The sequence below is a fragment of the Alnus glutinosa genome, chromosome 13 (genome assembly GCF_958979055.1).
Source record: "Alnus glutinosa chromosome 13, dhAlnGlut1.1, whole genome shotgun sequence".
Classification (NCBI taxonomy): Eukaryota; Viridiplantae; Streptophyta; class Magnoliopsida; order Fagales; family Betulaceae; genus Alnus; species Alnus glutinosa.
The window spans coordinates 1,142,626-1,169,732 of NC_084898.1; the positions used below are offsets into that span (position 1 = coordinate 1,142,626).

At 37.7% G+C, this 27,107-nt stretch overlaps 3 protein-coding genes across 3 annotated transcripts; 2 read left to right on the forward strand and 1 right to left on the reverse strand.

Moving 5' to 3' along the window:
* On the reverse strand, nucleotides 1-4,331 carry LOC133853770 (endoplasmic reticulum chaperone BiP). The gene is made up of 8 exons (XM_062289793.1): nucleotides 4,115-4,331; nucleotides 2,676-2,943; nucleotides 2,374-2,588; nucleotides 2,045-2,287; nucleotides 1,279-1,758; nucleotides 1,028-1,182; nucleotides 854-936; nucleotides 1-761 (listed from the first exon to the last, which is right to left on the reverse strand). The coding sequence occupies exons 1-8, from the start codon at nucleotides 4,170-4,172 to the stop codon at nucleotides 260-262; spliced, it is 2,004 nt and encodes a 667-aa protein (XP_062145777.1). The 5' UTR covers nucleotides 4,173-4,331; the 3' UTR covers nucleotides 1-259.
* Nucleotides 4,332-8,853: 4,522 nt separating this feature from the next.
* Nucleotides 8,854-13,754, forward strand: LOC133854036 (importin subunit beta-1-like). Its single transcript, XM_062290062.1, has 3 exons — nucleotides 8,854-9,010; nucleotides 10,213-12,638; nucleotides 12,751-13,754. Exons 2-3 carry the CDS (start codon nucleotides 10,219-10,221, stop codon nucleotides 12,947-12,949), a joined length of 2,619 nt encoding a protein of 872 aa, XP_062146046.1. The 5' UTR covers nucleotides 8,854-9,010; nucleotides 10,213-10,218; the 3' UTR covers nucleotides 12,950-13,754.
* Nucleotides 13,755-15,478: 1,724 nt separating this feature from the next.
* On the forward strand, nucleotides 15,479-22,467 carry LOC133854206 (beta-amylase 1, chloroplastic-like). Its single transcript, XM_062290292.1, has 4 exons — nucleotides 15,479-16,140; nucleotides 20,857-21,067; nucleotides 21,157-21,273; nucleotides 21,430-22,467. The coding sequence occupies exons 1-4, from the start codon at nucleotides 15,593-15,595 to the stop codon at nucleotides 22,222-22,224; spliced, it is 1,671 nt and encodes a 556-aa protein (XP_062146276.1). The 5' UTR covers nucleotides 15,479-15,592; the 3' UTR covers nucleotides 22,225-22,467.
* Nucleotides 22,468-27,107: the final 4,640 nt, after the last annotated feature.

The window sequence follows — 27,107 nt, forward strand, 5'->3', positions numbered from 1 at the left end:
TTCCAGCGAATAACGAGTAGACTTTAAAAAGAGAGTTGTTCTAACAAAAACGAAAACAAATATTAAGTAATAACAAAATATCTCAAAGTATCTTCACCTCAAAAAACGAGCGAAGTAGGGGGAATTCTTCTCCATAACTTCCACCACCAGAAAAATTACAGTAAAAGTCTCTCATTGCTTCCTAAAGCCTATATCCTCATCCTCATCCTCGTTTCGAGTTTCCTGGTTTCTCACCAGTACGCGATGAAATTGAACTCGTCTAGAGCTCGTCATGTGACTCTGACTCATCATCCTCTGCTGATTCGCCACCTGGGGCTCCACCCGACCTCTGATAAACAGCGGTAATGATTGGGTTGCAAACGGCTTCCACCTCCTTCAGCTTCTCATCGTAGTCCTCTTTCTCGGCGTTCTGGTTGTCGTCGAGCCATTCAAGGGCGTCCTTCACGGCGGACTCGATCTTGTCCTTCTCATCGGACTCGAGCTTTTCAGCAAGCTTGTCTTTGTCGTTGACCTGGTTCTTCATGTTATACACATAGGTCTCAAGGCTGTTGCGAGCATCAATCCTTTCCTTCACCTTCTTGTCTTCCTCAGCAAACTCTTCCGCCTCGCGAACCATGCGGTCAATCTCCTCCTGGCTCAGGCGACCCTTATCGTTGGTGATGGTGATCTTCTCTGATTTGCCAGTGCCCTTGTCTTCAGCCTTAACGTTCAGGATACCGTTTGCATCAACTTCAAATGTGACTTCAATTTGAGGGGTTCCCCTGTTAAATTGAGGAGTGAAATAATGTTAAATCCCAGCAAGAAGAAGTTGAGGCAAACTTTCTAATAAACTGAGGAGAAAGCAAAAGCAAACCTTGGAGCTGGTGGAATTCCAGAAAGATCAAATTTCCCGAGATTCCTGCAATCCTTTGTGAGACTCCTCTCACCTTCATAGACCTGAGATATCATAACAGCAGCCATTACAACTAAGATTAACGGAGTTCAAAGCGTGCTGGAAGAGAAGTAAACAACATACAAGAACCATTACCTGAATGGAGACGGTAGTCTGCTGATCCTGGTAAGTAGTGAACACCTGAGATTTCTTTGTTGGGATAACCGTGTTTCTTGGGATCAACTTGGTCATCACTCCACCAACAGTTTCAATTCCGAGGGTCAGCGGAGCCACATCCAGAAGAAGGATATCTGCCATTCAGAATGCACATTTGTCAATGCTTCCCGTATTCTACTTTCATAAATAACATAATTGCTAGCATCAACACAGAAAATGAGAAGTAATACCTTTGGTTTCTTCACCACCCTCTCCACTCAAGATGCTTCCTTGTACAGCAGCACCATAAGCAACTGCTTCATCTGGGTTCACACCCTTGTTTGGTTCCTTCCCATCAAAGTAGTCCTTAAGAAGCTGTTGAACCTTTGGAATCCTGGTGCTTCCACCGACAAGAACAATCTCATCAATCTGGTTCTTCTCCAATCCAGCATCATCCATAGCCTTCTTCACAGGTCCCATGGTCTTTCTGAACAAATCATTGTTCAGTTCCTCGAACCGAGCTCGGGTAAGTGGTTCAGAAAAGTCAACACCATCAAAAAGTGATTCAATCTCCACACGGACTTGGTGCTGGCTGCTAAGAGCTCTCTTGGCACGCTCGGCTTCCCTCCTCAGCTTTCCAAGAGCTCTGTTGTCCTTGCTAATGTCCTTGCCATGCTTTTTCTTAATCAATTTGATGAAGTACTCCATAATTCTCATATCAAAATCCTCACCTGCAAGGAAATATATCTTACATGAGTGCAAAATTTTAACACCTGAAGGCATTGTTTCATATTTTCATGCCAAAAAAAAAAAAATTAATTTTGCACACCCGAACAAATCTAAAATTGTCAACAATGATTTATTCACAATGTCAGCACCTCTGGATTTGGTAATTCATTCCAATAAAAATTTATAAGTAGATGCATTTCTCAAATAAATCAAGCATTTTAGACCATGTCTTCTTCTACGGGAAAAATAATAAAGAATAAAACAGTGGTTAAGAAGATATGTTCTCACCTCCAAGATGAGTGTCGCCATTAGTGGCAAGAACCTCAAAAACACCGTTATCAATGGTCAAGATACTGACATCAAATGTCCCACCACCTAGGTCAAAAACAAGGATGTTCTTCTCACCACCCTTCTTATCCAAACCATATGCGATGGCGGCTGCGGTTGGTTCATTGATAATTCTGGCAACGTTCAGTCCAGCAATAATACCTGCATCCTTGGTAGCCTGCCTCTGGGCATCATTGAAGTATGCTGCATATTGAACACATAAAATAATGAGTAAAGCCAAAATTAACAACATGGCAGAGAGTATTATGTTATTATGAAGCTTTACCCACCAGGAACGGTGACGACAGCATCCTTGATTTTCTTCCCAAGGAATGCTTCAGCTGTTTCCTTCATCTTAGTCAGAATCATAGCACTGATCTCCTCAGGGCTGAAAACCTTGGTCTCACCATCCTTAATCTTCACTTGAATGTAAGGCTTTCCATCCCTATTAACAATCTTGTATGGAACAAGCTTCATGTCCTTCTGAACCTCCTTGTCTTCAAACCTGTCGATAGAAAAACCTCGGTCACCATTTTTTTTCAAACAGAAATTCAAATAATCACAACCAAACAAGCTGAGAATGACAACTTACTTTCTTCCAATAAGCCTTTTGACATCAAAGATGGTCCTCTCAGGGTTGACAGCTGCCTGGTTCTTTGCAGCCTCACCGATCAGTCTCTCACCGTCAGTGAATCCAACCCATGATGGGGTGATACGGTTTCCTTGGTCATTGGCTATGATCTCAACATGCCCGTTCTTGTACACACCAACACAAGAATAAGTTGTGCCAAGGTCAATACCAATGACTGTCCCCAACTTGGTGGCTTCCTCTTTCGCAATGGAAATTGCGAATAGACATCCTGTTATTCATCATTTCCCATGTTAATTACCAATCAAAACACATTCCAACAATTTTCAATCCAAAAGAAACAATCGAAGCAAAGACAAATACATCATCATATATATAATCAAACTCAAAGGCAAGATCGAAGGAAAGAATGCTAGGCATTAAGGCGCCACTATTTACCATAAAGTACAAGACAACATACTAGGTGTTTGTGCAATGTAAGAATCCGGTTAAAATCTGGTTCTGTCTTTTGAATGCAACAGGGATCAACACTGGAAATTTATATTAATTTTATGAGCAGGTGAGAATATCCCAGATTTATGCTCATTTGATATCATTCTTTTACACAAACCTAATTAACCAATTGATGAACATTGCACAGAACCTCAATTTTCTTTACTAAGAAATACAGTATTACAAAAAATACTATCAACAATTAAGAGATATACCAAAAAGTACAGGCTACTCTCTTAGCTAACCATTCAAGAAATTTATCAATGCTATGCTTCTAAGATCTCCGCAAACATCAATAGTCACTGTTTACTTAAAATATTTCGTACGGTCATCACCATAAATATCACCAACTGTAAGTTTTTCAAATTGTTTGCTTTAGTACGCTACAACATGAATGATGAATCTCACCAACTGTAAGATCTCCGCAAACATCAATAGTCACTGTTTACTTAAAATATTTCGTACGGTCATCACCATAAATATCACCAACTGTAAGTTTTTCAAATTGTTTGCTTTTGTACGCTACAACATGAATGATGAATCTAAAGCTTTGAAACACGCGCGCGCGCACACACATTCGACAACTTGCAGCAAAATTAAGCAAAAAACAATAAAAATGAAAACAGAGACCACTCAATTCAGTCCGATGCTCAAAACAAAGCAGATCAAGGTTATAAAAACAACCATTTCAACAATTTTTTATAACAGAAACTACACAGAGATATACCAGAAAGTACAAGCTACTCTCTTAGCGAACCATTCAAGAAAATTATCAATGCTATGCTTCCAAGATCTCTGCAAACATCAATTCCCTATCTAGCACGCCAGTATCCGATCAGATCTAACGCTACGATCGCATACATGCGCTCTAATACATCAAACACAATCAAATCAACGATCACAAACAAGCAAAAACAAATCAGATCTGAGAAACGAGAAGCATCATTTACCGAAGAGAAGAATCGCTAGTACTACCACGGAGCCGCGTGCTCTCCACGAGCCAGCCATAGCGTGTGAATCTCTCAGCTCTCGCTCTCTCGCTCTCTCGCTCCCTCTCTCCCTCTCCCTCTCTCTCTCTTTTTGGCTCTCTGCTATTCAAATGGATCTCCTGGGAATGAGCGTGTGCGAAGTGGTTCGAAGAGGCTTATATAATGCCTTGGCTTGCTCTCAGTGGAACCGCGCGTGAGGGTCCGAGCGTTTTTATAGGGAGCTTCACGTCTAGTGTCCGCGTCCAACGAGTTCGCGTGTGGACTCAGACAAAAGGCAAATTGTGCGAACATGTCATTGCTGGTGACGTGGACCAATGATATTGCGAGGAGGTGCTCACTCCGCCAATGAGATTAGGTCTTGTGTTGGGATGATCTCCGCCGTTCGTTTCCAGTGTTCCCACCGGCCTATTGTTTCCTTAAGCAACGAAAAATTATTTGATTTAAGGCCCTTATACGACGGACGTTTTCGGCCATTCGTGAACGACAGAAGCTTCGTGAAAGTTGTAGATACTAATACAAAGTTCATTTAAATCATTGAGTTTAAATTAAATAGTTGAACTCCTCATTTATCATTTTTAAAATGTGATAAAATATAATATATACTAATTTTAAAATAAAAATAGGTTGGTAAAAGTGATAACTACTAGTCTACTAATGTGATAAAATCTCAACTATTTAATTTGAAATCAATTGTTAAGATGTAAGGAAAATAATACCTTTTATAATAGTTTAAGGATTTTAGAAGATTCTAGTACAATCTAATCACTTGAAATATATAAAAGAAAAAAACAATATTAATTAATGCAAAAAAAAAAAAAACAGATAAAGTTTTCATTTAAATTGGATTAGAAAAAATTTATTCAATCCGGTAGGATTAACCGATCAAATGAATTTTACATGCATTTAATAATGAAAATAATTTCTTTAAGAACTTAGCACAAACCAAGTCATTTGTGCCATCCATTGAGAGGATGATACATCAACGTGAAATAAAAAAAAATGAATATTACCAAAACACCAAACCAATTTACTTATTTCTCACTTATCTTTAGACAAAAACCCCATTGTCACCGCCACCGCCCAGGCCAATGGCGCCCTCCCCTCTGCCAAATTACACCGCCGACATCGGCTCATCAAAGTGTTCGCAATAGGAAAAACTCTCCATTTTTCCTAAGACCACCCAAACACAACTTATCCTCTCAAATTCTCGGTTTCGCCAAGTCCACAAATGTCAATTTACATATTCAACTTACTCGACAATCATCAATTGCATAGTCTAAATGCGCAAGTCATAAAAATAGCTCTGAACAAAACCTTAATAGTTTGTGCCCAATTTAGGCTTCACCACATGAATCACAACTCCTCCTATGAGAGAATTGAGTTCTTAAGATCACTAAGAATAGTGGAGATGAAGGGAGTGATTCTATGAATGCATTTGGAATTATAATTTTGTAGACAAAAATTGAGATTTTAAACCAAATCGCATAAAATGAATCATTTGGGAATTTTTTTAAAAAAAAAAATAAATAAAAAATTGCAAGTTTAAAAACATAGAAAACCTATGTTTTCAATTCGCAAGCAAGGGGTGTGATTTTAAAAGTTAAACTACAATTTTACCAAATACTTAACTACGCTTTTAAAAAATTATATTTTCAAATCGTGCATTTTAAAATCGTTATTTTTAAATCGCAAACCTAAATAGACCCTAAGTGAAAATAACATTGGATGTAGCTGCAACAGTTCTGCGAGTGGAGGGTGTCGTTGGCCTAGGCGGTGGTAGTGATATTTTATTTTTTATTATTTATTTATTTATTTTTTGTTTGGTTTTGTAGATGAGTGATAAATAAGGTCCATATCTCATGTTCTCGTAACATTCACTTTTCTTGTTTCATGCTAATGTGTCATCGTTTTATTGGAGGGCACAAATGACTTGGCTTGTGCCAAATTCTTATATAAATTATTCTCTCTAAAAGTGAGAATTATTAATCAAAAGACAAATGTCAATTTAATAAATTGTATTAAAAAAAAATTCCAAGATATATATATATATGCAAAAAATTGTTTGTACTATCATCACTTTTTTTTTAAAAAAAAAAAAATCCATTCATAACCGCTAATAACATGTCATATGAGAATGATGTTTCAATGCTAACATTTAATTTGAGTGCATGGCATAGCATACACATGAGGTGCAAAAATTAAGAGATGACAAATAAATATTAGGGCTAGAAATTCTCAAAAAATTTATTACCCAATTGCTAATAATTAGGATAATAAATGCGATGAATTTTTATAGGGCTCACCTGCTCGAGCATGTATCGGGCAAGGCATCCTTCTACTCAAATAGACGAACTTCATAAAAACTCTTATATTTACTGTACAGATTGCTAGCAATCCGAACAGTAAATTGTTATAAATTTGAATCTAAATATTAGTGTGGTACATATTTTGTAATGCAAGAATTTGAGACTGTATTATATGGAAATTTAAGTATTAATTATCAATTTCTTAAACAAGATAAAGAAAGAGTAAATTGTTAACAAATTTCTCTCATATAATATTTAAATTAACGGTCTTGAGTATTTGTTTTATTATATTTCTCATATCTTTACATTCAATGTATTTCAAGATGATTATTAAAATTGTGATAAAAAAAAAAAAAAAAAAATTACGTGTAAAGTTTCATGTATAGATTCCACATGCTTTATACCTAAAAGACATGTTTGAATCGACTTTATTTTGGTCTAATTATGCATTGATATGTTTTACCAATAACCGAAAATATATCGCTCACACTTAAAAGAAAGAAAGCATGATTTCAAAAAAAGAAAGAAAGAAAGCATCAAATTTTGTTAATTTCCATTTATGCTTGTGACATGAGAAGCGTATGAAATTTTAACAATAATCTGCATTTATGTAAATGTTGAAATATTTTATTAAGATAAAAAGAAAATCATATAATAATAATTTGTACAATTCAAGAACGAAGTATTTTTTGTGGTTATTGATAATTTGTATAATCTACTTGCCGGGGGAGGGAGGTCTCACGCCTCCCTCCTCCAGGTCTTTCGTCCTCCAAGCTCCTAAGCTTGGAGATTTTGTCCCTCCATGGCTTAACCAGTGGAGGATTTTTTGTGTCCTTACCATTAGGGTAGGGTGTTTTGTTCCACCCGGACCAATTCCGGTGGTGGCTGGTGTTCTCTTGATCCTTTGGGGTTGTGGAGTGTTTTCTTTTGTTTACAGTTTTGTGTTGTTTGTTTGTTTTTTCTTTTCTCCGGCAGAAAATCTCCAGTGGCTTTGTTGGTTTTGGAACCGACTGTTCTTAGAGTTCCAAGTGTTTTTTGCTTTGTCTGGCAGTGCTTGGTAAAGTTTTATTTTTGAGCTAGATCTATGCGTTTTTATCGGAGATCTCCCATCACGCGCTGCATAGCTATCTTCGTCACCGCTTTCCGATCTAACTGTCTCAAGCTACGGTCGTGTCAGTATTCCCTGATCGGCGTGTGGCCCATACACATAGGGGAACTTGCTTCCCAGATCGGCGCGTGAGGGTTATGCCTCGCTTTTCATACTTGGTTTGTGGTTATTGATGGTGGTTTATGGTGGTTGGATGTTGTTGGGTATCTTGGGAGATGGTGTGTGCTTTGTACGCGCCGACTTAGGCAATGGTTGGCTCTTTTTCCGGCGATAGCAGTGGTTGTTTTTCTGTTTGGTCTTTGTATATTATTTATTTTCACAGTATATCATTGCAATGGGCTGATTTTGTATGGACTTTTAGGTGGCTTTTGGTTAGATCAGGTCTCTTAGCTTTAGGTGGGTTGTGCTTTATTGTTCTTGGGAGACCCAAATGTAGGTTCATATCTTATGAGTTTATTGTACTTGATAGCTGCTTTAAGTCAGGTTTTATCCTGACTTAGTAGGTGAAGATTCTTTATCTCTGGTCACTAAAACGACCTTTGGGTCAGGTCACTAAAACGACCTTTGGGCTATGCTTTCGCCTTCAAGTGTTAGATTTGCCTTTTGTTTTTATGTTGTATTTGTGATGTCTTTTGGATGATTGTAATTCCCTTTTGGGGTTGTAGTATTCTAATGAAGGTGATGTTCAAGAAGATAGTACAATTCTACAAAGTTATGGGCAACCATGAATTATTATTATTATTTTTTTATATAGTATTTTTACTTTTTCATTTTTTTTCTTAAAAAAATTAACAAATAACTCAAAACATAAAATACTATAAATTAATTTTATCTTTATGTCACAACAAAATACTTATTTAATTTTAAAAACAAAATTTACCCACTATAAAGCATTAATAAACGGAACCATTATAAAATATTATCCATAGCAAGAATTTGTTTATTGCCACGTAAAATGTGTTTTTTTTTTGGTTATATATAAAATATTTTTAATTGCAAACATATAAAAGAGATAAATTATTATTTTTATTTATTTTTTATATAACTAACGGTATTATGGTAAACATTAAAAAAAAATGCAACAAACACTCAATGATAACGGTGATAGTAATTCTTGGACCTTCAAATCCCACCCGCATCAACACTGCATGTAAACCCATCCAACCAATCACACTTTTCCTTTTCCCACCTTGGCCCACAAGTCTGATCAATCTCTACCCCTTATCGACTCCCACGCGCTCACGTGCTATTTTCTCGCGTGGCAGCACCTGAATACCAATCAGAAAATCAGATGTAGTTTTCTTTTTTCGTAAATCCGAGCTTTACATTGGCGTCTCTGCTTTTCCCTCACTCTCTGTTAGGGTTTCAGAGTCGCCGCACCTTTCTTCTTCTTTTCCATCGGATTGATCAATCGCTTGCTCACCGAGTCGACTCTCCAACTCGGTAAGTACTCTCTTCAATCTCATCAGACGGTTTGTGTGCGCTGATTACAGTTTCAAAGCCCTGATCTGAAAACTTTGATCTAGGATTTATGCTTATGGTTTTGCATTGAGTCGATTTATTTTCGTGATCAGAATGACTGAGTCAGTTTTCTAGCGCTCTTTTTGAATTGGGTTTTCGCGGATTAGTTATGCACTGTTTGGTTGCTTAGAAAAGGTGGAAAAGTACTGATTTGGAAACGTCTGGATATCTGATTTTTCGCTCTGACACCTTAGAAAAGCACCATCGACTCCGAAGCTTTGGGCTTTTCCCTTTTTTTCTTTGTTCTTTCGGGTACGGTACTGCTCAGATGCTTACTGAGCAGAGAAGAAGTTATTTTATTTTGTATCTTACTATTTTCTTAGTAAACAAACATAATGGTGGAGTTAGGGTTCAGTTCAAAATTTTGACTTTGATGATTCACTGGAGCGGTAAACTTGTTTGCAACTGCGACGTGCTATTTGATGGTCAAGGTGATTGGTCTGCTGTTACTTTGGTATTAATTTTGTTTTTATCACATCTTTCAAGTAAGATTGAAAATAGTGTTGTGGGAACTTTTGGATTTGATTCAATTGTTGGGGTGTAGCGCTCTGTAGTATAAAAGAATATATGGAGTTTAGATTGAAAATCTTTGTTTTCCTATTTTCCTTTCCAAAAATTCCTGGTGTAGAAGCAAGGTATTAATTTATTTAGCTTATCTGTCTTTCAGCTGTAGGTCACATCTTGAAATTTATTCATATGAGACGAGTTGTTGTATGGAACTAACAATCTTATTAGCTTACGATTTGGACTTTTTCTCTTTTGCCACATCGTAAGGATAGTGTGATGGGTCTTGGTTTTATACTTATTTGGTGATGAAAGTCTTAATTTTTATTCTTCTTCTTCAGTTGCTTTTTCATTACATCAGTTGAGTATTTACAGTCCTGGTTTTCTTAAATTTAGTTTCTTTGGCAATAATTGTTTTATGCTTTGATCTTTTTCCTCCTCATCCCTCCCTTCTTTTTTAATGGTTATTTTTAAATAACATTGGTTAATTAGTTTTAGGATTTAGAGCTACTTGGCGAGTTGCTTTAATTTTGGGTTACTATCTCTTTGTTTGATTTTATATCTGAGGCTGTTAGATACAATAACACGTCTTATAAGTGGATTCAACTTTTTTGACCCAGATTCAAATGGCAATGGAGGTCACTCAAATTCTTTTAAATGCACAAGCAGTAGATGGAACTGTGCGCAAGCAGGCAGAAGAAAATCTAAAACAATTTCAGGAGCAAAATCTTCCAAGTTTCTTGCTTTCTCTTGCTGGGGAATTGTCCAATGATGATAAGCCTGTTGAGAGCCGTAAATTAGGAGGCTTGATTCTTAAGAATGCCTTGGATGCCAAAGAACAGCATAGGAAACTTGAGCTTGTGCAGAGATGGTTGTCATTAGACACCTCTGTGAAGGCCCAGATCAAAGCATGTTTGTTAAAGACCCTCTCATCTCCTGCTCCTGATGCTCGATCAACTGCATCACAAGTTGTTGCCAAGGTCGCTGGTATTGAGTTGCCGCATAAACAGTGGCCTGAACTGATTGTAGCACTCTTGTCTAATCTTCATCAGCTACCGGCTCATACAAAGCAGGCAACACTGGAAACTCTTGGGTACATCTGTGAAGAAGTGTCCCCAGATGTGGTAGATCAGGATCAAGTTAACAAGATACTTACAGCTGTAGTTCAGGGTATGAACTCCTCTGAGAGTAACAATGATGTTAGGCTTGCTGCTACTAGAGCTTTGTACAATGCTCTAGGTTTTGCTCAGGCAAACTTTTCCAATGATATGGAGCGTGATTACATCATGAGAGTTGTCTGTGAGGCTACTCTTTGTCCAGAGCTGAAGATTCGACAAGCTGCTTTTGAGTGTTTGGTTGCCATATCTTCAACCTACTATGAGAAGTTGGCTCCTTACATCCAGGATATCTTTAACATCACCGCAAAGGCTGTGAAGGAAGATGAGGAGCCAGTCGCTCTTCAAGCCATTGAGTTCTGGAGTTCAGTCTGTGATGAGGAGATAGATATTTTAGAAGAATACGGAGGTGAATTTTCTGGGGATTCTGATATTCCCTGCTTTTACTTTGTTAAGCAGGCACTCCCTGTTCTTGTTCCCATGTTATTAGAGACACTGCTTAAGCAGGAGGAGGATCAGGATCAAGATGAAGGGGCCTGGAACATTGCAATGGCTGGAGGCACTTGCTTGGGTTTGGTTGCACGGACAGTTGGAGATGATGTTGTTCCTCTTGTAATGCCATTCATAGAAGAGAATATAACAAAACCAGATTGGAGGCAAAGGGAGGCTGCTACTTATGCCTTTGGTTCCATTCTGGAAGGTCCATCACCTGACAAGCTCATACCACTTGTTAACATTGCCTTGAACTTCATGCTCACTGCCCTTATGAAAGATCCAAATAACCATGTGAAGGACACTACTGCTTGGACTCTTGGAAGAATGTTTGAATTTCTGCATGGGTCAGCTTTGGAGACACCCATAATTACCCAGGCAAATATCCAACAGATCATTACAGTTCTGCTTCAGAGCATGAAAGATGTTCCGAATGTTGCTGAGAAAGCATGTGGTGCTCTCTATTTCTTGGCCCAGGGTTACGAGGATGCAGGATCTTCCTCTTCTCCACTAGCTCCTTTCTTCCAGGAAATTGTTCAAGCTCTTCTCACTGTGACTCACCGAGAAGATGCTGGAGAGTCACGCCTCCGCACCGCAGCCTATGAGACTTTAAATGAAGTTGTGAGGTGTTCTACTGATGAGACAGCTCCAATGGTATTGCAACTAGTTCCTCTCATTATGATGGAGCTTCACCAGACTCTTGAGGGGCAGAAGCTCTCATCCGATGAGAGGGAGAAGCAGAATGAATTACAAGGCTTGCTCTGTGGTTGCTTGCAGGTCATTATACAGAAGCTGGGGTCATCTGAGGCAACAAAATATGTCTTCATGCAGTATGCTGATCAGATGATGGCACTCTTCTTGAGAGTATTTGTTTCTCGAAGTGCCACAGCGCATGAGGAGGCTATGCTTGCTATTGGAGCTCTTGCTTATGCAGCAGGAGCTGATTTTGCAAAATATATGCCGGAATTTTATAGGTATTTGGAAATGGGTCTTCAAAATTTTGAGGACTACCAGGTTTGTGCCATTACAGTTGGTGTAGTTGGGGATATATGCAGGGCATTGGAGGATAAGATATTGCCTTACTGTGATGGAATAATGACTCAGCTACTCAAGGACTTGTCAAGCAACCAGTTGCACCGATCTGTAAAGCCTCCCATATTTTCATGCTTTGGTGACATTGCTTTGGCAATTGGGGAAAACTTTGAGAAGTACTTGATGTATGCTATGCCCATGCTTCAAAGTGCAGCAGAGCTCTCAGCCCATATATCAGGTGCTGATGATGACATGTTAGAGTATACCAATTCTCTGAGAAATGGAATTCTAGAGGCATACTCGGGGATCTTTCAGGGATTTAAGGGCTCTTCAAAGACACAGCTATTGATGCCTTATGCGCCTCACATTCTCCAGTTCCTGGATAGTTTATATATGGAGAAGGACATGTAAGCTATGCTGGAATCTATATCTTGTTTTTTTTTCCCCCCTTTAAATCGTATATTCTTTATTTCTTAGTGTCAATCATCAGTTTTGACCTCCTTATTTGTTTTCTTCTAGGGATGATGCGGTGTCTAAGACAGCAATTGGGGTCCTTGGAGATCTAGCTGATACCCTGGGTAGTAATGCAAGCCCCTTGATTCAGCAATCTGTGTCAAGCAGAGACTTTCTAAATGAATGTTTGTCGTCAGATGACCATTTGATTAGGGAATCTGCTGAATGGGCAAAGTTGGCCATCAGTCGAGCAATTTCTTTTTGAGGTGGCGTCTACATCGTATACTCTATTTCTTGCATGCAATTGGGTGTGTTGAGTCGGGGTCTGGGATTGCATACAATGAGTCAGGTCGTCACCATTTTTGGGCACAGATGCGTTCGGCTGTCAGTGTTTCACCAGCAGCCCGGAGTCGGTGATTTTGTAATTGGTTTCATTTTAGTTTTGCATTGTCATTGAGGAAGTCGGCGGTGATGACCCATACATTTCTGCTAGCTTAGCAGAAAAAGTTGGAACTATTACTGAAGCAGTTAAAAAACAAGTTAATGGTATGGGAGGAATGAGATAGGAGAGGCCCCATCACACCCTGCCGCATCCTATGGGCTAGTGATAGCAGTTCCATTTGTTTGGAGTCTATGGTGCCGAAGAGTCGAGTCAGTTCAGGAGCTGGGGTGGGGGCCCTTAGCAGCTATGTAAAAGCCTGCATTTTCTTATCCCTTGGCCTTACTTTTCTTTTCTTCCCTCACCAAAATTTGGTGTCTTAAAAGTATTGCATTGTTACATGTCAATTTTCATAGAGTCGGGTATCTTGCCTTTTGTACTCATGTATACTTGCTCATTATGTCGGATTGATGGCAACAACATAGTATTGGGTTCATGCATCAATCATATTTCATCATCGTATTTACTGTAGTTGTTTATTTAGTTGATGTTCCATAGCTTGCGTTTATTTGCTCCTTTTCTGCCTTATTATGGCCGTTCTTTTTGTATAGCTTCGCAGTTACTTTTTGGTTTGGTTACCGGGAACTGATACAAGTTCCAAAATTTTGGAGTTTCAGTCTTGTATTGTCAACATTCTTTCTGTAATGTCTCTCTATGAAATTTCCCCTTGGGTCTGATTATTTGAATAGTAATGATATACTTTCCAGCATCTATCAAACTTGAATGTTTTCCACTGGATGGTGATTTGTCTTCCTAGGTTTAACAAGTGAAATGCACTAACTTCCTCTGATTGTGTACATTTAAAGAAAAAGATAAAAGAGGAGGAATAGAGATAGTTAACAATAAAATTGTCCGAATTGTTAGTAAGTTAGGCAGCAAATATGAGAGCTCTTATGTGATTCACCTATTCAAGTAGGTCTTGGACAGTCTGTCCTTTTGTTCGAATATGTGAGTTTTATAAGAGTTCTCTTATATTTACTGCATTATTGCTAATAATCTGGACAACAAATTGTTGAGAATTCAAATCTAAAGGGTAGGCACCATGACATGATATGTTTATCTTTATGAACTATGATTGTTACATGTAAAGTTTGCTAGCATGCTCTATGTGCGAGGTTCGAAACCTCACCTTTTCGTGTAGAGTGCTATTAGGGCACTATAAGTTCTTTAGACGTGATAATGTATATGATATTTATCATATTTACAAATTGATAAGATGGTCACTAAAATAAAATATGTAGAGTCATATCTCAAAACTTTATATTGCTTGCTACCAAAGTTCTCACTCATGTGTGATCCAATGAGATAAGTAAGTTTTAAACAAATTCTTTCTAAAGTAATCATTGTGACAATTATTTTTGCATTTTAGTTTCAGAGGAATAAGACGAGGTTGATTTGGACTGGTCTATAATTGGCATCGAATTATAGGCATGCGAGAGAACGGTTATAAGCAAATGCGGTCTAGAGGTTTCGGCCGGTTAACAAAAGAAGTACAATCTATAGGCCTTAGGCAATTTAGTTGTATTTGTCAAGTTCATCCATCCTGTGGTCATGTTATGCCCCATCTTATCAATCGAATTAGTCTAATTCGAACCGTCTACCTGACTCCACTACTCCATGGAGCCCACATTCACAAGTCCAAATTGTTCAAGATTCTAAATATTTTAAATTATAGGAGTTCTCAAAATCTATAAATTATTATTTTTAACTGATTGATTCATATTTTATGACTTTATCATTTCCATTTATTTTTAATTTTATCTTAATATATGAACCTTTATTTTAAGATGGTAAATTTTAAAATGTTCAAGTAAAGATAAGGAAAGAGTTATTTTATTTTTTTATTTCTTAATAATAACTGATTCAATAGTTGATTGTTATTGACACGATCACATATAGAGTGTGATAGTGATGAAATAAGACGGTAGTTTTTAATATCACTCTTTTTAAAAATGTATCTGAGAATCACGTACTTTAAAAACACGTATCAATTTTAATAAAATGAATTAAAAAAATTGTCCAAATAATAATAATTAGAATGTTAAAAATCTGTATTCGCATCTAAAAATTCAAATGCATCCATCTTGTAGTTATGTCAAGCCACTATTTTCAGCCACACCGTCCAATCCAAATAATCTATCAAAATTCTTAAATTTTCAAATTTTATTTAAATATTTTATTTTTTTACTTATTAAGTTTTATTTTATATTAAAATAATAAAATGTAAAGGAACAAAAATAGTAATTAAGATTTTTAGCACTTTATCGTACAGTTTTACCGTACCGATAATTAAGATTCTTATATTAAAAAAATAAAATGTGATGGCAGTTTCTCTTCCCAAGCTTGGTGTACATACACCCTCTTCACACTGTAACTTCATTTCCTAACTCTCTCTCTCTCTCACGCGCACACACGCATTTCAGAAAATACAAACATTTTTGAAGCCCAAATCGTAAAAACTTCCCTTCAATGGCGATCGCGTCTCCTTCTACACCAAGCTTCTCGGCCTCCTTGTGCTCCTCTAGGACCGAGTCGACTCGGTTCACGCGCTTCTCCTCGGTGTCGTTTACGCGCCGGATCCTCCAACCCCGCCTTTCAACTCGCCGATTCGCCGTTTCGTCCCGGCTCAACTCGTCCACGCCCTCCGGCGCCGGAGGCTCCGTCTCTCCGGACAACGGCGGCGAACTCCACGAGTACGAGCTCTTCCACGGGTTCTCCCCGCAGCGCCGGAGGCGTGGATCGCCAGTGTTCGTCACGCTCCCAGTCGACGCCGTGGACGCCGCCGGGCAGGTCCGTCGGCGCCGGGCTATGGCGCAGTCGTTCCGGGCGCTCTTGGCGGCCGGCGTCGAGGGCGTGGTGATGGATGTCTGGTGGGGCCTGGTGGAGAAGGACGAGCCTAGGGTTTACGATTGGCGAGGGTACTTGGAGCTCGTGGCGCTTGCGAAGCGCTCCGGCCTGAAGGTCCGCGCTGTCATGGCGTTTCACCAGTGCGGCACCGGTCCTGGCGATCCTCACTGGTCAGCGTCTCATTCTCATTATCTTCAATTACTCTTTGTGTCTTGTTTTGTAAATGTATTTTCATGCGTTCAGTTATGATTATATTTGCTTATTTTATTGATTAATGTGTTGAAGGTAGTGCTTTTCTTTGCATCGATTGGATTATGAAGTTCTAAGCGAATTATATTGTCCCACAGCCTAATAATGGATTTTAGTTAAATTGTTCAAATTTTGTCACCTCAGCATATAGCTTAAGGAGGTACAAGTGAGATGCAATGAATTAAGGTTCAGCATACAGCTTAGTTAGATAAAGTGAATTAAGGCTTTGAGGGATTGGTTGATAACGGAGATTACTTCATTTATTGTAGAGGGACTCTAATAGTTATGATTCAGTTGTTGGTTTGAATGATTTACCTTGGCAATGTACATTTAGCTGGTAGATTTAGAATGGGTTTGATCCAATAGGTCCCATTTAGCGAATTAGATTGCCTTTAGCCACATAGTGGTCTGGTAATGTAGTCGTTCCTTGGGGGTCAAGTAGAAACTAATGAGTAAATCTCCATTTATTTTCAGCCTTTTCTTTCCTAGTCTAATAAGGAAGATATTTTTCCAATATGGATGTAGGCTATTCGTAAGGATCTTTCCTTACTAGTTATTGACAGCTAAACCTAGTTTAGCCCTTGTAACATGTAGCTTCTATTCCTCTATTTAAGAAAGGACAATGAATAAGAATGTATGCTTGAATTTTATCTAACCTAATACATCTCATTGTGTTTTGGAGGTCAAGGCTCCCTCGAAGTAGCCATTGGAGATCACAACTCTCTCGAAGTAGCCGATTTATCCTTTCTATGTTTTGTTCCTAGTGAGTTCACATTATTTGGTTTGTCTGATATGGTGATGGTGTCAGAATTTTCATATCACCTTCTCACATTAACCTCGGAGTGCTTTATATTGCAGTTGGAGATGTTAAAACACATGTCTTTTATCATTTTATCCTGTGTTCCATGCATGTTCTGTTGAAATTTCGTTTAACCTTCATTTACAAAGGCTTTAGCTTTGTTTGTTGTGACACCTTTGATACACAGGCGTATATGTATGTATATGTATGTGTACATAACCCCAAAATTCATTTTTGTTGAGATAGAGCACTCAAAGCAGAATATGCCTCTCAGATCCTCAATCCTTGTTCTGTTCGGTCTTTTTGTCGTTCTTGTTGATGACTTTGATGCAAGGATTGACTATATTGACGCCATAAAAAGTGACATCATCACATAACTACTTGATGCATAGAAAAATTTAACAGATAGAATGATGTTGTTACGTACCTAGGGGCTAGGGTTATGTGAGAAGGGCATTCATGGAATTTTTATCATGCCTCAATGACTAAATAAAATATATATAGGGATTTGGATTCTTGCTCTTAAAGCAAGAATCCCTAATTTAAGGGAATTATATCCCATTATGTTAGGTTTTCTGTTAGGAAGGAAATAAGGGAATTAAATATCCCATTAGGTTTAGTAATATTTATTTATTTATCGTTTTTGTATTTTCAGCTTTGTAACCCTATAAATAGGGCATTGAAGAATGAAATAATATCAAGAAGAAAATTATTAGACAACTCTTGTAGTTGCTTGTGAGTTTTTTAGGGTTTCTCGAATAATCCTAACATTAGGAGGCCCAGGATACCTCGAATTATCCTTTCCAAATCTACCCAAATTATCATAATTATTATTGTTTATCCCCTGTTACGGAGGTCTGTAACATCTTGGTATCAAAGCCGCGTTGCGATTATGGACCAAGCCAACTATGTCTATCAGATGGTCCGAAGAAATTTGGGCAGAGTTTCGCGAGTGGACAAAGCAGTATTTCCAGCAATAGAAAGATGAAATTGCGGCACGCAAACAGGTACTATCACTCTCATCTTCACCATTAGAAAATCTACCAGAAAAACAACCCACCAAAGAAACACCAACCCCACCACCATGCAAAGACCCAGAACCCATCACCGCTCAAAAGAAAGACCAACCCCCACCATCTCCACAAACACCACCACGTATCAGCCCTTCGGCACAAACACCACCCCTACCCAAAATCCCAGCCAAAATCCAAACAAAAGACACCTCTTGGCCAAAACCGAAAGCCCAACCCCCACCAGGACCACAAACATACACGTTCCCACTTAGTTCCCATCCAAAAATCCCACCAAGTTTATCCATCAACAAGTCAATCCATCACCCACAGTACCAACCCCCGAAACCTCAAAGCACAACCACCCTCTTCGAGATTCCCTTAATTCCGCGTCACCCATACCTCAAGGCCACCCAGTGTCAGCCACAAAACAAAAGAGCCAAACCAGAAAAACCACCCCCATCGTTGAAATCCAATCTCTTCCACATTGATTGGTTTAGAAGAAGGAAAAAGGCCAGGTACAAACCAAGCAAATTAGTTGGCATAATGGACACAAGAAGGGATTCCGAAACCCAGGGAGAGCTTGCTGAGTTCCTTGCAGTGTATGATTTGGGTGTGAAGATGTTGGGGTGTGGGAAGAGAGGCAAGGGCTTGGGCAAAGGAGGACCGAAGAGGATGAGAAAGATGCTTCGGAGCAACACCCGTGGTCCCATGAAGCCGGCGATTCGGTGTTCGGCGGCAAGAAAGGGGCTAGGGGAGAAGACCGAACTGCAAATTGGGCCGTGGCCCAGAATATCATCCCCTGGCCGGCGGCCAAGAACAGTAGCCGGAAGGATGGGTGGAGGTCCGACGGAACGAACTTCTCCTTTGGACAAATTTTTCGGTCTCCGGCGGCCACCCAAACGTCCCCCAGACGGTGATTATGCAAGGGACGGTGATTTCGGCGTGAATCACGGCAGCCCAGAATTTTCCATCCAAAACAGGGACGGGCCTCCACGCGATTCTGTGATGGATGCAGATATATAGGCCCACGATCGACAGTTTCTGGTGAGCAAGTTGGACATAGGAGCATGCTCGGGTTTGACTGGTGGAGGAAGAATGAAGATGGGATCTGAGATTTTTGGATTTTCGGTTGAAGGAGATGGAAATCCGAAATCTGCTGCTGGAAAAAAATTGAAGAATGCTGTGGCAGTACCCGAGATTTCCGGATTTTTTTGCTGAAGGAGAATTCAAACCGGGATTTGCTAGAGGAAAATGGAAATATTTATGAGAAGGGATGCACATTGGCAGCGTGAAATCAGGAACGGTAGTAGAAAGAAATATGTTGCCAAATCTGTTTATCCCTAAATGGAAGATTGCAGGTGAGAGAGAGGAAGCCATGAATTGGGGGAAAAGAGAGACCTGTGCGGTGCTGACTGGAGATGGGAAATATTTATGCAACATTTTTTTTTTCTAGTGCTACCCTCCACGTGGATCACATCGGCAGTTATTGGAGTCATCTTTCTAGGACCTTGAGGACAAGGTCCATTTGAAGAGGGTAGGAGTGTTACGTACTTAGGGGCTAGGGTTATGTGAGAAGGGCATTCATGGAATTATATATTATGCCTCAATGACTAAATAAAATTTATTTAGGGATTTGGATTCTTGCTCATAAAGCAAGAATCCCTAATTTAAGGGAATTATATCCCATTATGTTAGGTTTTCTATTAGGAATGAAATAAGGGAATTAAATATCCCATTAGGTTTAGTAATATTTATGTAATATTTATTTATTTATCGTTTCGTATTTTCAGCTTTGTAACCCTATAAATAGGGTATTGAAGAATGAAATAATATCAAGAAGAAAATTATTAGACAACTCTTGTAGTTGTTTGGGAGTTTTTTAGGGTTTATCCTACCCAAATCTACCCAAATTATCATAATTATTATTGTTCATCCCTCTTATAAAAAAAAAAGATTATTATTGTTCATCCCCTGTTATGGAGGTCCGTAACAGATGTCTTGTGATTTTCATGCAGATAGGGTGTGAAAACTGTAGTATAGAAAATTGTTAGTATCTCTGTATTCTCTTCCACATAGTATGATTCCATTGAGGAATACCTTTGTTGAAAACTTCTTAACTGATTTAGTGGATCCTATGAAGGTTTTGAATTGTGGATAATGTTGAATTGTCTTAAATCCTTGGGATCATGGTGATTTCTGTCAAACAATTTCCAGTTGGTTCTTTCAGCACTATTGTTTTCTTGTAATCAAATGACACATTTAAGGACAATTGGTCCCTGATTTCTTTGCGTACTAAATACTTTTGAGGCATGTCATTAATTTCAGAACCTAAAATACATTGATTTAGCGGTCAAGATTGGTGATGCAATACCCTATCTTCTTTATTTTCATCATGACACTCGAAGGGCTTTTTTTGGCCTCTTGTTATGGGGTATTGAATCAATGGAACTTGTTTGGTTTTTACAGTTTCACCTATGGTTTATCCCTTCTGGTACTTGGAGGATTTCTGTATAAATGTTTAGAATTTCATGCCCTCATATCTGCATATGGTTTTTTTAGTTGACATCTCCACGTTTCTGTTATCAGTCTTTCATAGCGGGAGGAAGTCCTTGAAGCATGAGTTGTAGATTATTTCATCAACTTCTATTTGATAGTAGGTGCCGATATGATGATTTCTAGTTAGTCATTTTCCCATTAATATTTTTTGGCTGTCTTTGTTTGGTGTTTGGCTAACCTGCTTTCAATTTTTGATAGTCTTGAGTTTTTTCTTTAAACACTGTTGTTTATGGCTACTGACTTTGAAACTTGTTCTTGTATAATTAAAGGATTCCTCTTCCACAATGGGCACTAGAAGAGATCAATAAAGATCCAGATTTAGCATATTCTGACAGATTTGGAAGAAGAAACATGGAGTATATATCCCTTGGGTGTGATGTTCTTCCTGTTTTGAGGGGTCGATCACCGATTCAAGCGTATACAGATTTTATGAGGAACTTCAGAGATACATTTAGACCGTTTCTTGGGGTTATCATAACAGTACGATGATACCATGAAAATTTGGTATAGTCACAGATATCCCTTGATATTAAAACAGGTGCTCAATGTATGGACTGTTCATTTTGCAGGGAATTCAAGTCGGGATGGGTCCTGCTGGTGAACTAAGATACCCTTCATGCCCTTCCCAGAAGCTAACATGGGCTTGGCGCTCACGTGAGCTTGGAGAGTTTCAGTGCTATGATAAGGTAGGCAGAAAGTTCAGCTTCTTTTACAAGCTTGTTCTGTAGTTGCAACTGTAGGAGGTTGCACTGATGTTCAATTTGTTCTGTTGTTGTGTTATATCATCAGCCGATATATTAATTGTTTCCTTTTTTTTTTTTTTCCCTTGAATTGCTCGTCAGTATATGCTTGCTTCTTTGAATGCTTGTGCACGTGAGATTGGGATGCGTGAATGGGGAAATGGGGGCCCCATAGGAGCAGGCAACCTAATGCATGATCCTGAACACACTGAGTTTTTCAGAAGTGACGATGGGTCTTGGAACACACCATATGGTAAATTTTTTCTTGAATGGTACTCAGGAATGCTGCTGCTGCATGGAGAGAGGGTATGTAGGGAAGCCGAAACCATTTTCAGAGGTACTGAAGTTCATACATCAGCAAAAGTGGCTGGGATCCACTGGCATTATGGCATACAATCCCACCCATCAGAGTTAACCGCTGGATATTACAATACTTCCACGAGAGATGGATATCTACCAATTGCACGCATGTTTGGTAGGTATGGATTTGCCATGTGCTGCACAGGTTTTGAAATGCAAGATGTGGAAGAGAAACAGATGAACCCATCCAGTAGTCCAGAAGGTTTTCTTAGACAGCTTCTGTTAGCCGCTAGGGTTTGTGATATACCCTTAGAAGGTGAAAACTCTGCAGCCGGTTTGGATGATGAGTCGTTTCAACAGGTGCTAAAGATGTGGAAGTTTTATTCAAATGGTGTAGAGAAGCCCTCCTTCTCATTCAACTTTATGAGGATGGACAAAAACATGTTTGAATATCAGAACTGGGTTCGTTTTACTCGTTTTGTGAGGCAAATGTCAGATGCCAGCATTTTTCGAGCCAAACTAGGTCCTGGAGGTGACATAAATCTGTCTTCCATGTTGGATGCGACGAGACTTGGACTGGCTTTTGCATATTCTTAAACAAGCTAGCTTCATCCATTTGGATCATTCAAGGTGAAAAAGGAAAATACTTTTACCACCGTTTGATGTGAATACCTTATACCTAATTTGATGACACCAGGCCTACTGGTGTGAAATGTGTAGTAATGCCTAATTTTTTAAAAATTATTTCTTCTTCTTCTTCTTCTGAAAGAGCTTTTTTATTGTATCATAATACATTGCCTGTGCCTTCCCATATTTTTAACATGGTGGGCTTATTGTCAACTTTTGCTTCTTTTTACTCGATTGTGAGATACAAATGGTGGTTGATATGTGTTTACTTTCAACATTGCTAGCACGAAGGGATGATAAGTATGTTTGATAATGGTTTTTAGAAAAGTGTTTTTTTTTTTTTTTTTTTATTTGAAAAAATATTTTGATGTGATATAAAGAAGATAATTGTTTTTTGTGGGTTTATATTTAAAATGTTTTGGTTTTGAAAACAAAAGCGTTTCTAAAATTGTCATCAACTCAACCGATCTCTAGAGTAATCAATTCAATAGTAGCGGGCCGTTGTTATTACAAATTCTTTACAAATTAATGTGTTGGTATGAATTGTAATGTCAATCACTAAATAATAATTATAATGTGGTATTCGTGTGAATTGCAATGTCAATCACTAAATAATAATTATTTTTTTGGTCGGACATTCATGTATGCTGACTAGTAAATTCGTAAGAAAATTATAATAAAAGCTATTGGACTCTGAGCATTATCCATGCACATTATTAATTCTATTTTGTTGGAACAAGGACCATGCAATTCATCCTAATAATACCTACACCATTTCCGGTTGGTCTTTTAAGAGCCAAAACGTACCCTGTGGGCCTTGAAAAAAATATACTGCTTTAGCCTTTGGAAGCCATATATACCCTTTTTGATTGTATTATGCTTTTCTGTTTGCTCCATATTATAATTGCAGATAAGCCTAGGGTTCATAATTAATGAAGCCATAAAGAGAAAAGCATGTCTCCATATGTGTGTGTGTTGAATGGCTTTAATGTAAGGCTGAACAGTATAACATTCAGCTATGAACAGAAGTGGCATACTACCATGGTGTTGCATTTCAACATGATTGATGTGACTGATAACATACATATTATAAATGAGTGTGAATAATAGTATTATTATGCAATTCAATATTTATTGTAATTTATCGGATTGCCTTTTCCAATCGGGATCTATGTTAGATTCTCTATAAATCATTTTTTTTGTGTGACAAATAAGAAGAATCGGATTTCCTACTATTGTGAGAGGCTCTTGATACGGTCTATCCGTACATATAGGTGTTTGGTCAAGTCGACTTTCAATTCAAACAACTGAATCCTATTAGGGGCTCTCACAATTGTCAGCCTAATTTCAGGGATTCCGATCAATTGGGCATATATTTTACTTGAAAAGTACACACATTCTTAGTCCATTATATTGACACCATACTAGAAGACATAATTGAGATCTATGGAATAAGTTAGCATTCTCATGTTAGAATAATATATGAATGCTTATCGTGATCTAAAGCAAAATCTATATGCATTACTAATAATTTATGAAATTGGGATGTTAAATCAAATATTGTATACTTTACAATGTAACATCCATCATGTTCCATTCAATAAGTTGTAATTAATCATTTTACCAATTATAATATGCCGGATTAGATTTTAAAAGACTTACAATAAAAAATTGTAATATCCCTAACAAACACTGATAAAGCTCGAGTCATGCAAACATTGACTACCATTTCGATCCATCCAAAGGATTAAAAAATCAAGGGAAAACTTCACTTATAACTCTCGATCTTTCATCACTTTTGTAATTAAGTACTCAAACAAAAAATGTTAATTTAGGGTATCAGGTATACATCTTTTAATTTTTCTTTTCAATTTCAATCATCTATTAGAATTTTCTATTAAATCTTCTCAAAATTTTCAAAATACCCATAATTATTTTAGGAAAAAAATTGGAAGGATTTATGTGTTAGTCAGGATTTAACGGAATTTGCAAAAATATCCATTCCTGAATCTTTGAAATTTTTTATAAAGTTTTACACATGGGTATTTTTGAAATTTTGATAAGATTTAACGGAAAATTCTAACGGAGTGTTGAAATTTTTTATATTATGCTTTTCTGTTTGCTCCATATTATAATTGCAGATAAGCCTAGGGTTCATAATTAATCAAGCCATAAAGAGAAAAGCATGTCTCCATATGTGTGTGTGTTGAATGGCTTTAATGTAAGGCTGAACAGTATAACATTCAGCTATGAACAGAAGTGGCATACTACCATGGTGTTGCATTTCAACATGATTGATGTGACTGATAACATAGATATTATAAATGAGTGTGAATAATAGTATTATTATGCAATTCAATATTTATTGTAATTTATCGGATTGCCTTTTCCAATCGGGATCTATGTTAGATTCTCTATAGATCATTTTTTTTGTGTGACAAATAAGGAGAATCGGATTTCCTACTATTGTGAGAGGCTCTTGATACGGTCCATCCGTACATATAGGTGTTTGGTCAAGTCGACTTTCAATTCAAACAATTGAATCCTATTAGGGGCTCTCACAATTGTCAGCCTAATTTCAGGGATTCCGATCAATTGGGCATACATTTTACTTGAAAAGTACACACATTCTTAGGCCTCGTTTGGTTTGCGGAATGACCATTCTATTAGGAAAATGAATAGCTATTCCTAGGAATAAAAGGTGATGGAATGGAATGGCTATTTCTATTATTTTGTTTGGTAATAACTCACACATTTTAATCGGAGTTCAAAAAAAGTTACTAAAAAAACCCTACATTATATTGACTTTTTTTTTTTTTTTTTTTTTAAAAAAAAAATAAAACAAAAAAAATTTGAACTAAACTGGTGGCCGGCAGGCCACCCACCGTTGAATCGGAGGTGGCCGCAGCCACCTCCGAGTGGCCTCTGGGGGTGGCCAGCCACCCCCGACGAGAACTGGGGGTGGCCTGTGCCACCCCCACTTGCTCCGAGGGTGGTCACACCACCCTCGGAACGCCTCAGTGATCCCCTCGAGGCATTCTAGGGGTGGTGCGACCATCCCTGGGCTTCCACAGTGGTTGGTCGACCACCACAATGGGTGGTCTGCCAACCACTTTGGGGGTTTAGATTTACTTTTTTTTTTTTTTTTTTTTTTTATAAAAAAATATTTGAAAGAAAATAAAAAATGAGTTTTTTTTTTTTTGAAAAATGTCATCTTTATTCCAAGGAATAACTATTTCTCTCATTTTTTAGAGGAATAGATATTTTTCTTCGTAATGGAATAGCTATTCCATGGAATATACTCCTACCAAACTAAAGAATAGTTATTCCTATGGAATAGCCATTCCATTTCAGGGACCTATTCTGCGAACCAAAAGAGACCTTACTATATTTTTTAACCATTCAAAATCTCATTATCTAGAAGGTCTCCTATAAATGTATATTTAAATCACTTTCTTACTATATTTTTTTAACCATTCAGAATCTCAATATCTAGAATGTCTCCTATAAATGTATATTTAAATCACCCTATTTGCATGGTTTTGTGCTCTAAAATGGGACAGGTAGACAACACACAATGGCTTGAGCGGTAGATAGAAAAGCCACTAGGGCATGAATATGAACCCCACTAGGATTAAACAAAAGAACAAAGGAAATAAATGTATATTTAAATCACTTTCTTTGCATGGTTTTGTGCTCTAAAATGGGACAGGTGGATAGCACACGATGGCCTGAGCAAAAGCCACTGGGGCATGAATATGATCATGTTGCGACCTTTCTAGATAGTGGTGTATATGGCTAGCTTATGCGTTAACATGATAGTGCGACATGACACCAGCACGACGTTAAGACGTGACATAGTCACATAAAAAAAAATTAATAAATTAAAAATAAAAATTCGTGGTCATTACCAAATGCAGAGGAAATATGACAAAGTAAGCATGTATTAGTAAAAAACATCATGATCAGTTTGACTATTGGTTGGTGGATGCTTTGTCTCTTGAAGAGACAGCCAAAGGTTAGCTCTTCTCTTCTTCTGATGTTTTGCATGGCCATATTGACAGACAAACCAAGAAACATGTTTGCCATTTGATGTAGTTGAGATTTTTCAAAGAAAATAGCAGGGGAGGCTAATTATGAAAGAAAAAACTCAAAGTATAGTTAGGAGCGAAATTAGAGTTTTAGGTGCGGGGAAAAAGCTAAAAAGAAAACCTTTTTAGGGGGTAAAAATTTGATTTTGAAAATATTATAAAGACCTTTTTTTTAATAAAAAATTTAGTAACACGCCCCCAAGCCTCAATGTAATTCCGCCCTTGAGCAGGGGATTTCATGACATGGTTAAAGGACTAGTCATCTTCTTCTTCTTCTTCTTCTTCTTCTTTTTTTAAATTTTTTTCAAGATCTACATGATGACAAGATTTTGAAGTCCATTATATTGACACCATACTAGAAGACATAATTGAGATCTATGGAATAAGTTAGCATTCTCATGTTAGAATAATATTTGAATGCTTATCGTGATCTAAAGCAAAATCTATATGCATTACTAATAATTTATGAAATTGGGATGTTAAATCAAATATTGTACACTTTACAATGTAACATCCATCATGCTCCATTCAATAAGTTGTAATTAATCATTTTACCAATTATAATATGCCGGATTAGATTTTAAAAGACTTACAATAAAAAATTGTAATATCCCTAACAAACACTGATAAAGCTCGAGTCATGCAAACATTGACTACCATTTCCATCCAAAGGATTAAAATATCAAGGGAAAACTTCACTTATAACTCTCGATCTTTCATCACTTTTGTAATTAAGTACTCAAACAAAAAATGTTAATTTAG

Excerpts from the sequence above, each read along its gene's own strand:
- LOC133853770 (XM_062289793.1), bottom strand. The coding sequence starts at position 4,172 with ATGGCTGGCTCGTGGAGAGCACGCGGCTCCGTGGTAGTACTAGCGATT. Across the intron at positions 2,589-2,675 it reads AAAAGGCTTATTGGAAGAAA|GTTTGAAGACAAGGAGGTTC; the intron begins GTAAGTTGTCAT and ends TTCTATCGACAG. Across the intron at positions 1,759-2,044 it reads TGGCGACACTCATCTTGGAG|GTGAGGATTTTGATATGAGA; the intron begins GTGAGAACATAT and ends ATTTCCTTGCAG.
- LOC133854036 (XM_062290062.1), top strand. The coding sequence starts at position 10,219 with ATGGCAATGGAGGTCACTCAAATTCTTTTAAATGCACAAGCAGTAGAT. Across the intron at positions 12,639-12,750 it reads TTATATATGGAGAAGGACAT|GGATGATGCGGTGTCTAAGA; the intron begins GTAAGCTATGCT and ends GTTTTCTTCTAG.
- LOC133854206 (XM_062290292.1), top strand. The coding sequence starts at position 15,593 with ATGGCGATCGCGTCTCCTTCTACACCAAGCTTCTCGGCCTCCTTGTGC. Across the intron at positions 21,068-21,156 it reads TTCTTGGGGTTATCATAACA|GGAATTCAAGTCGGGATGGG; the intron begins GTACGATGATAC and ends TTCATTTTGCAG. Across the intron at positions 21,274-21,429 it reads AGTTTCAGTGCTATGATAAG|TATATGCTTGCTTCTTTGAA; the intron begins GTAGGCAGAAAG and ends ATTGCTCGTCAG.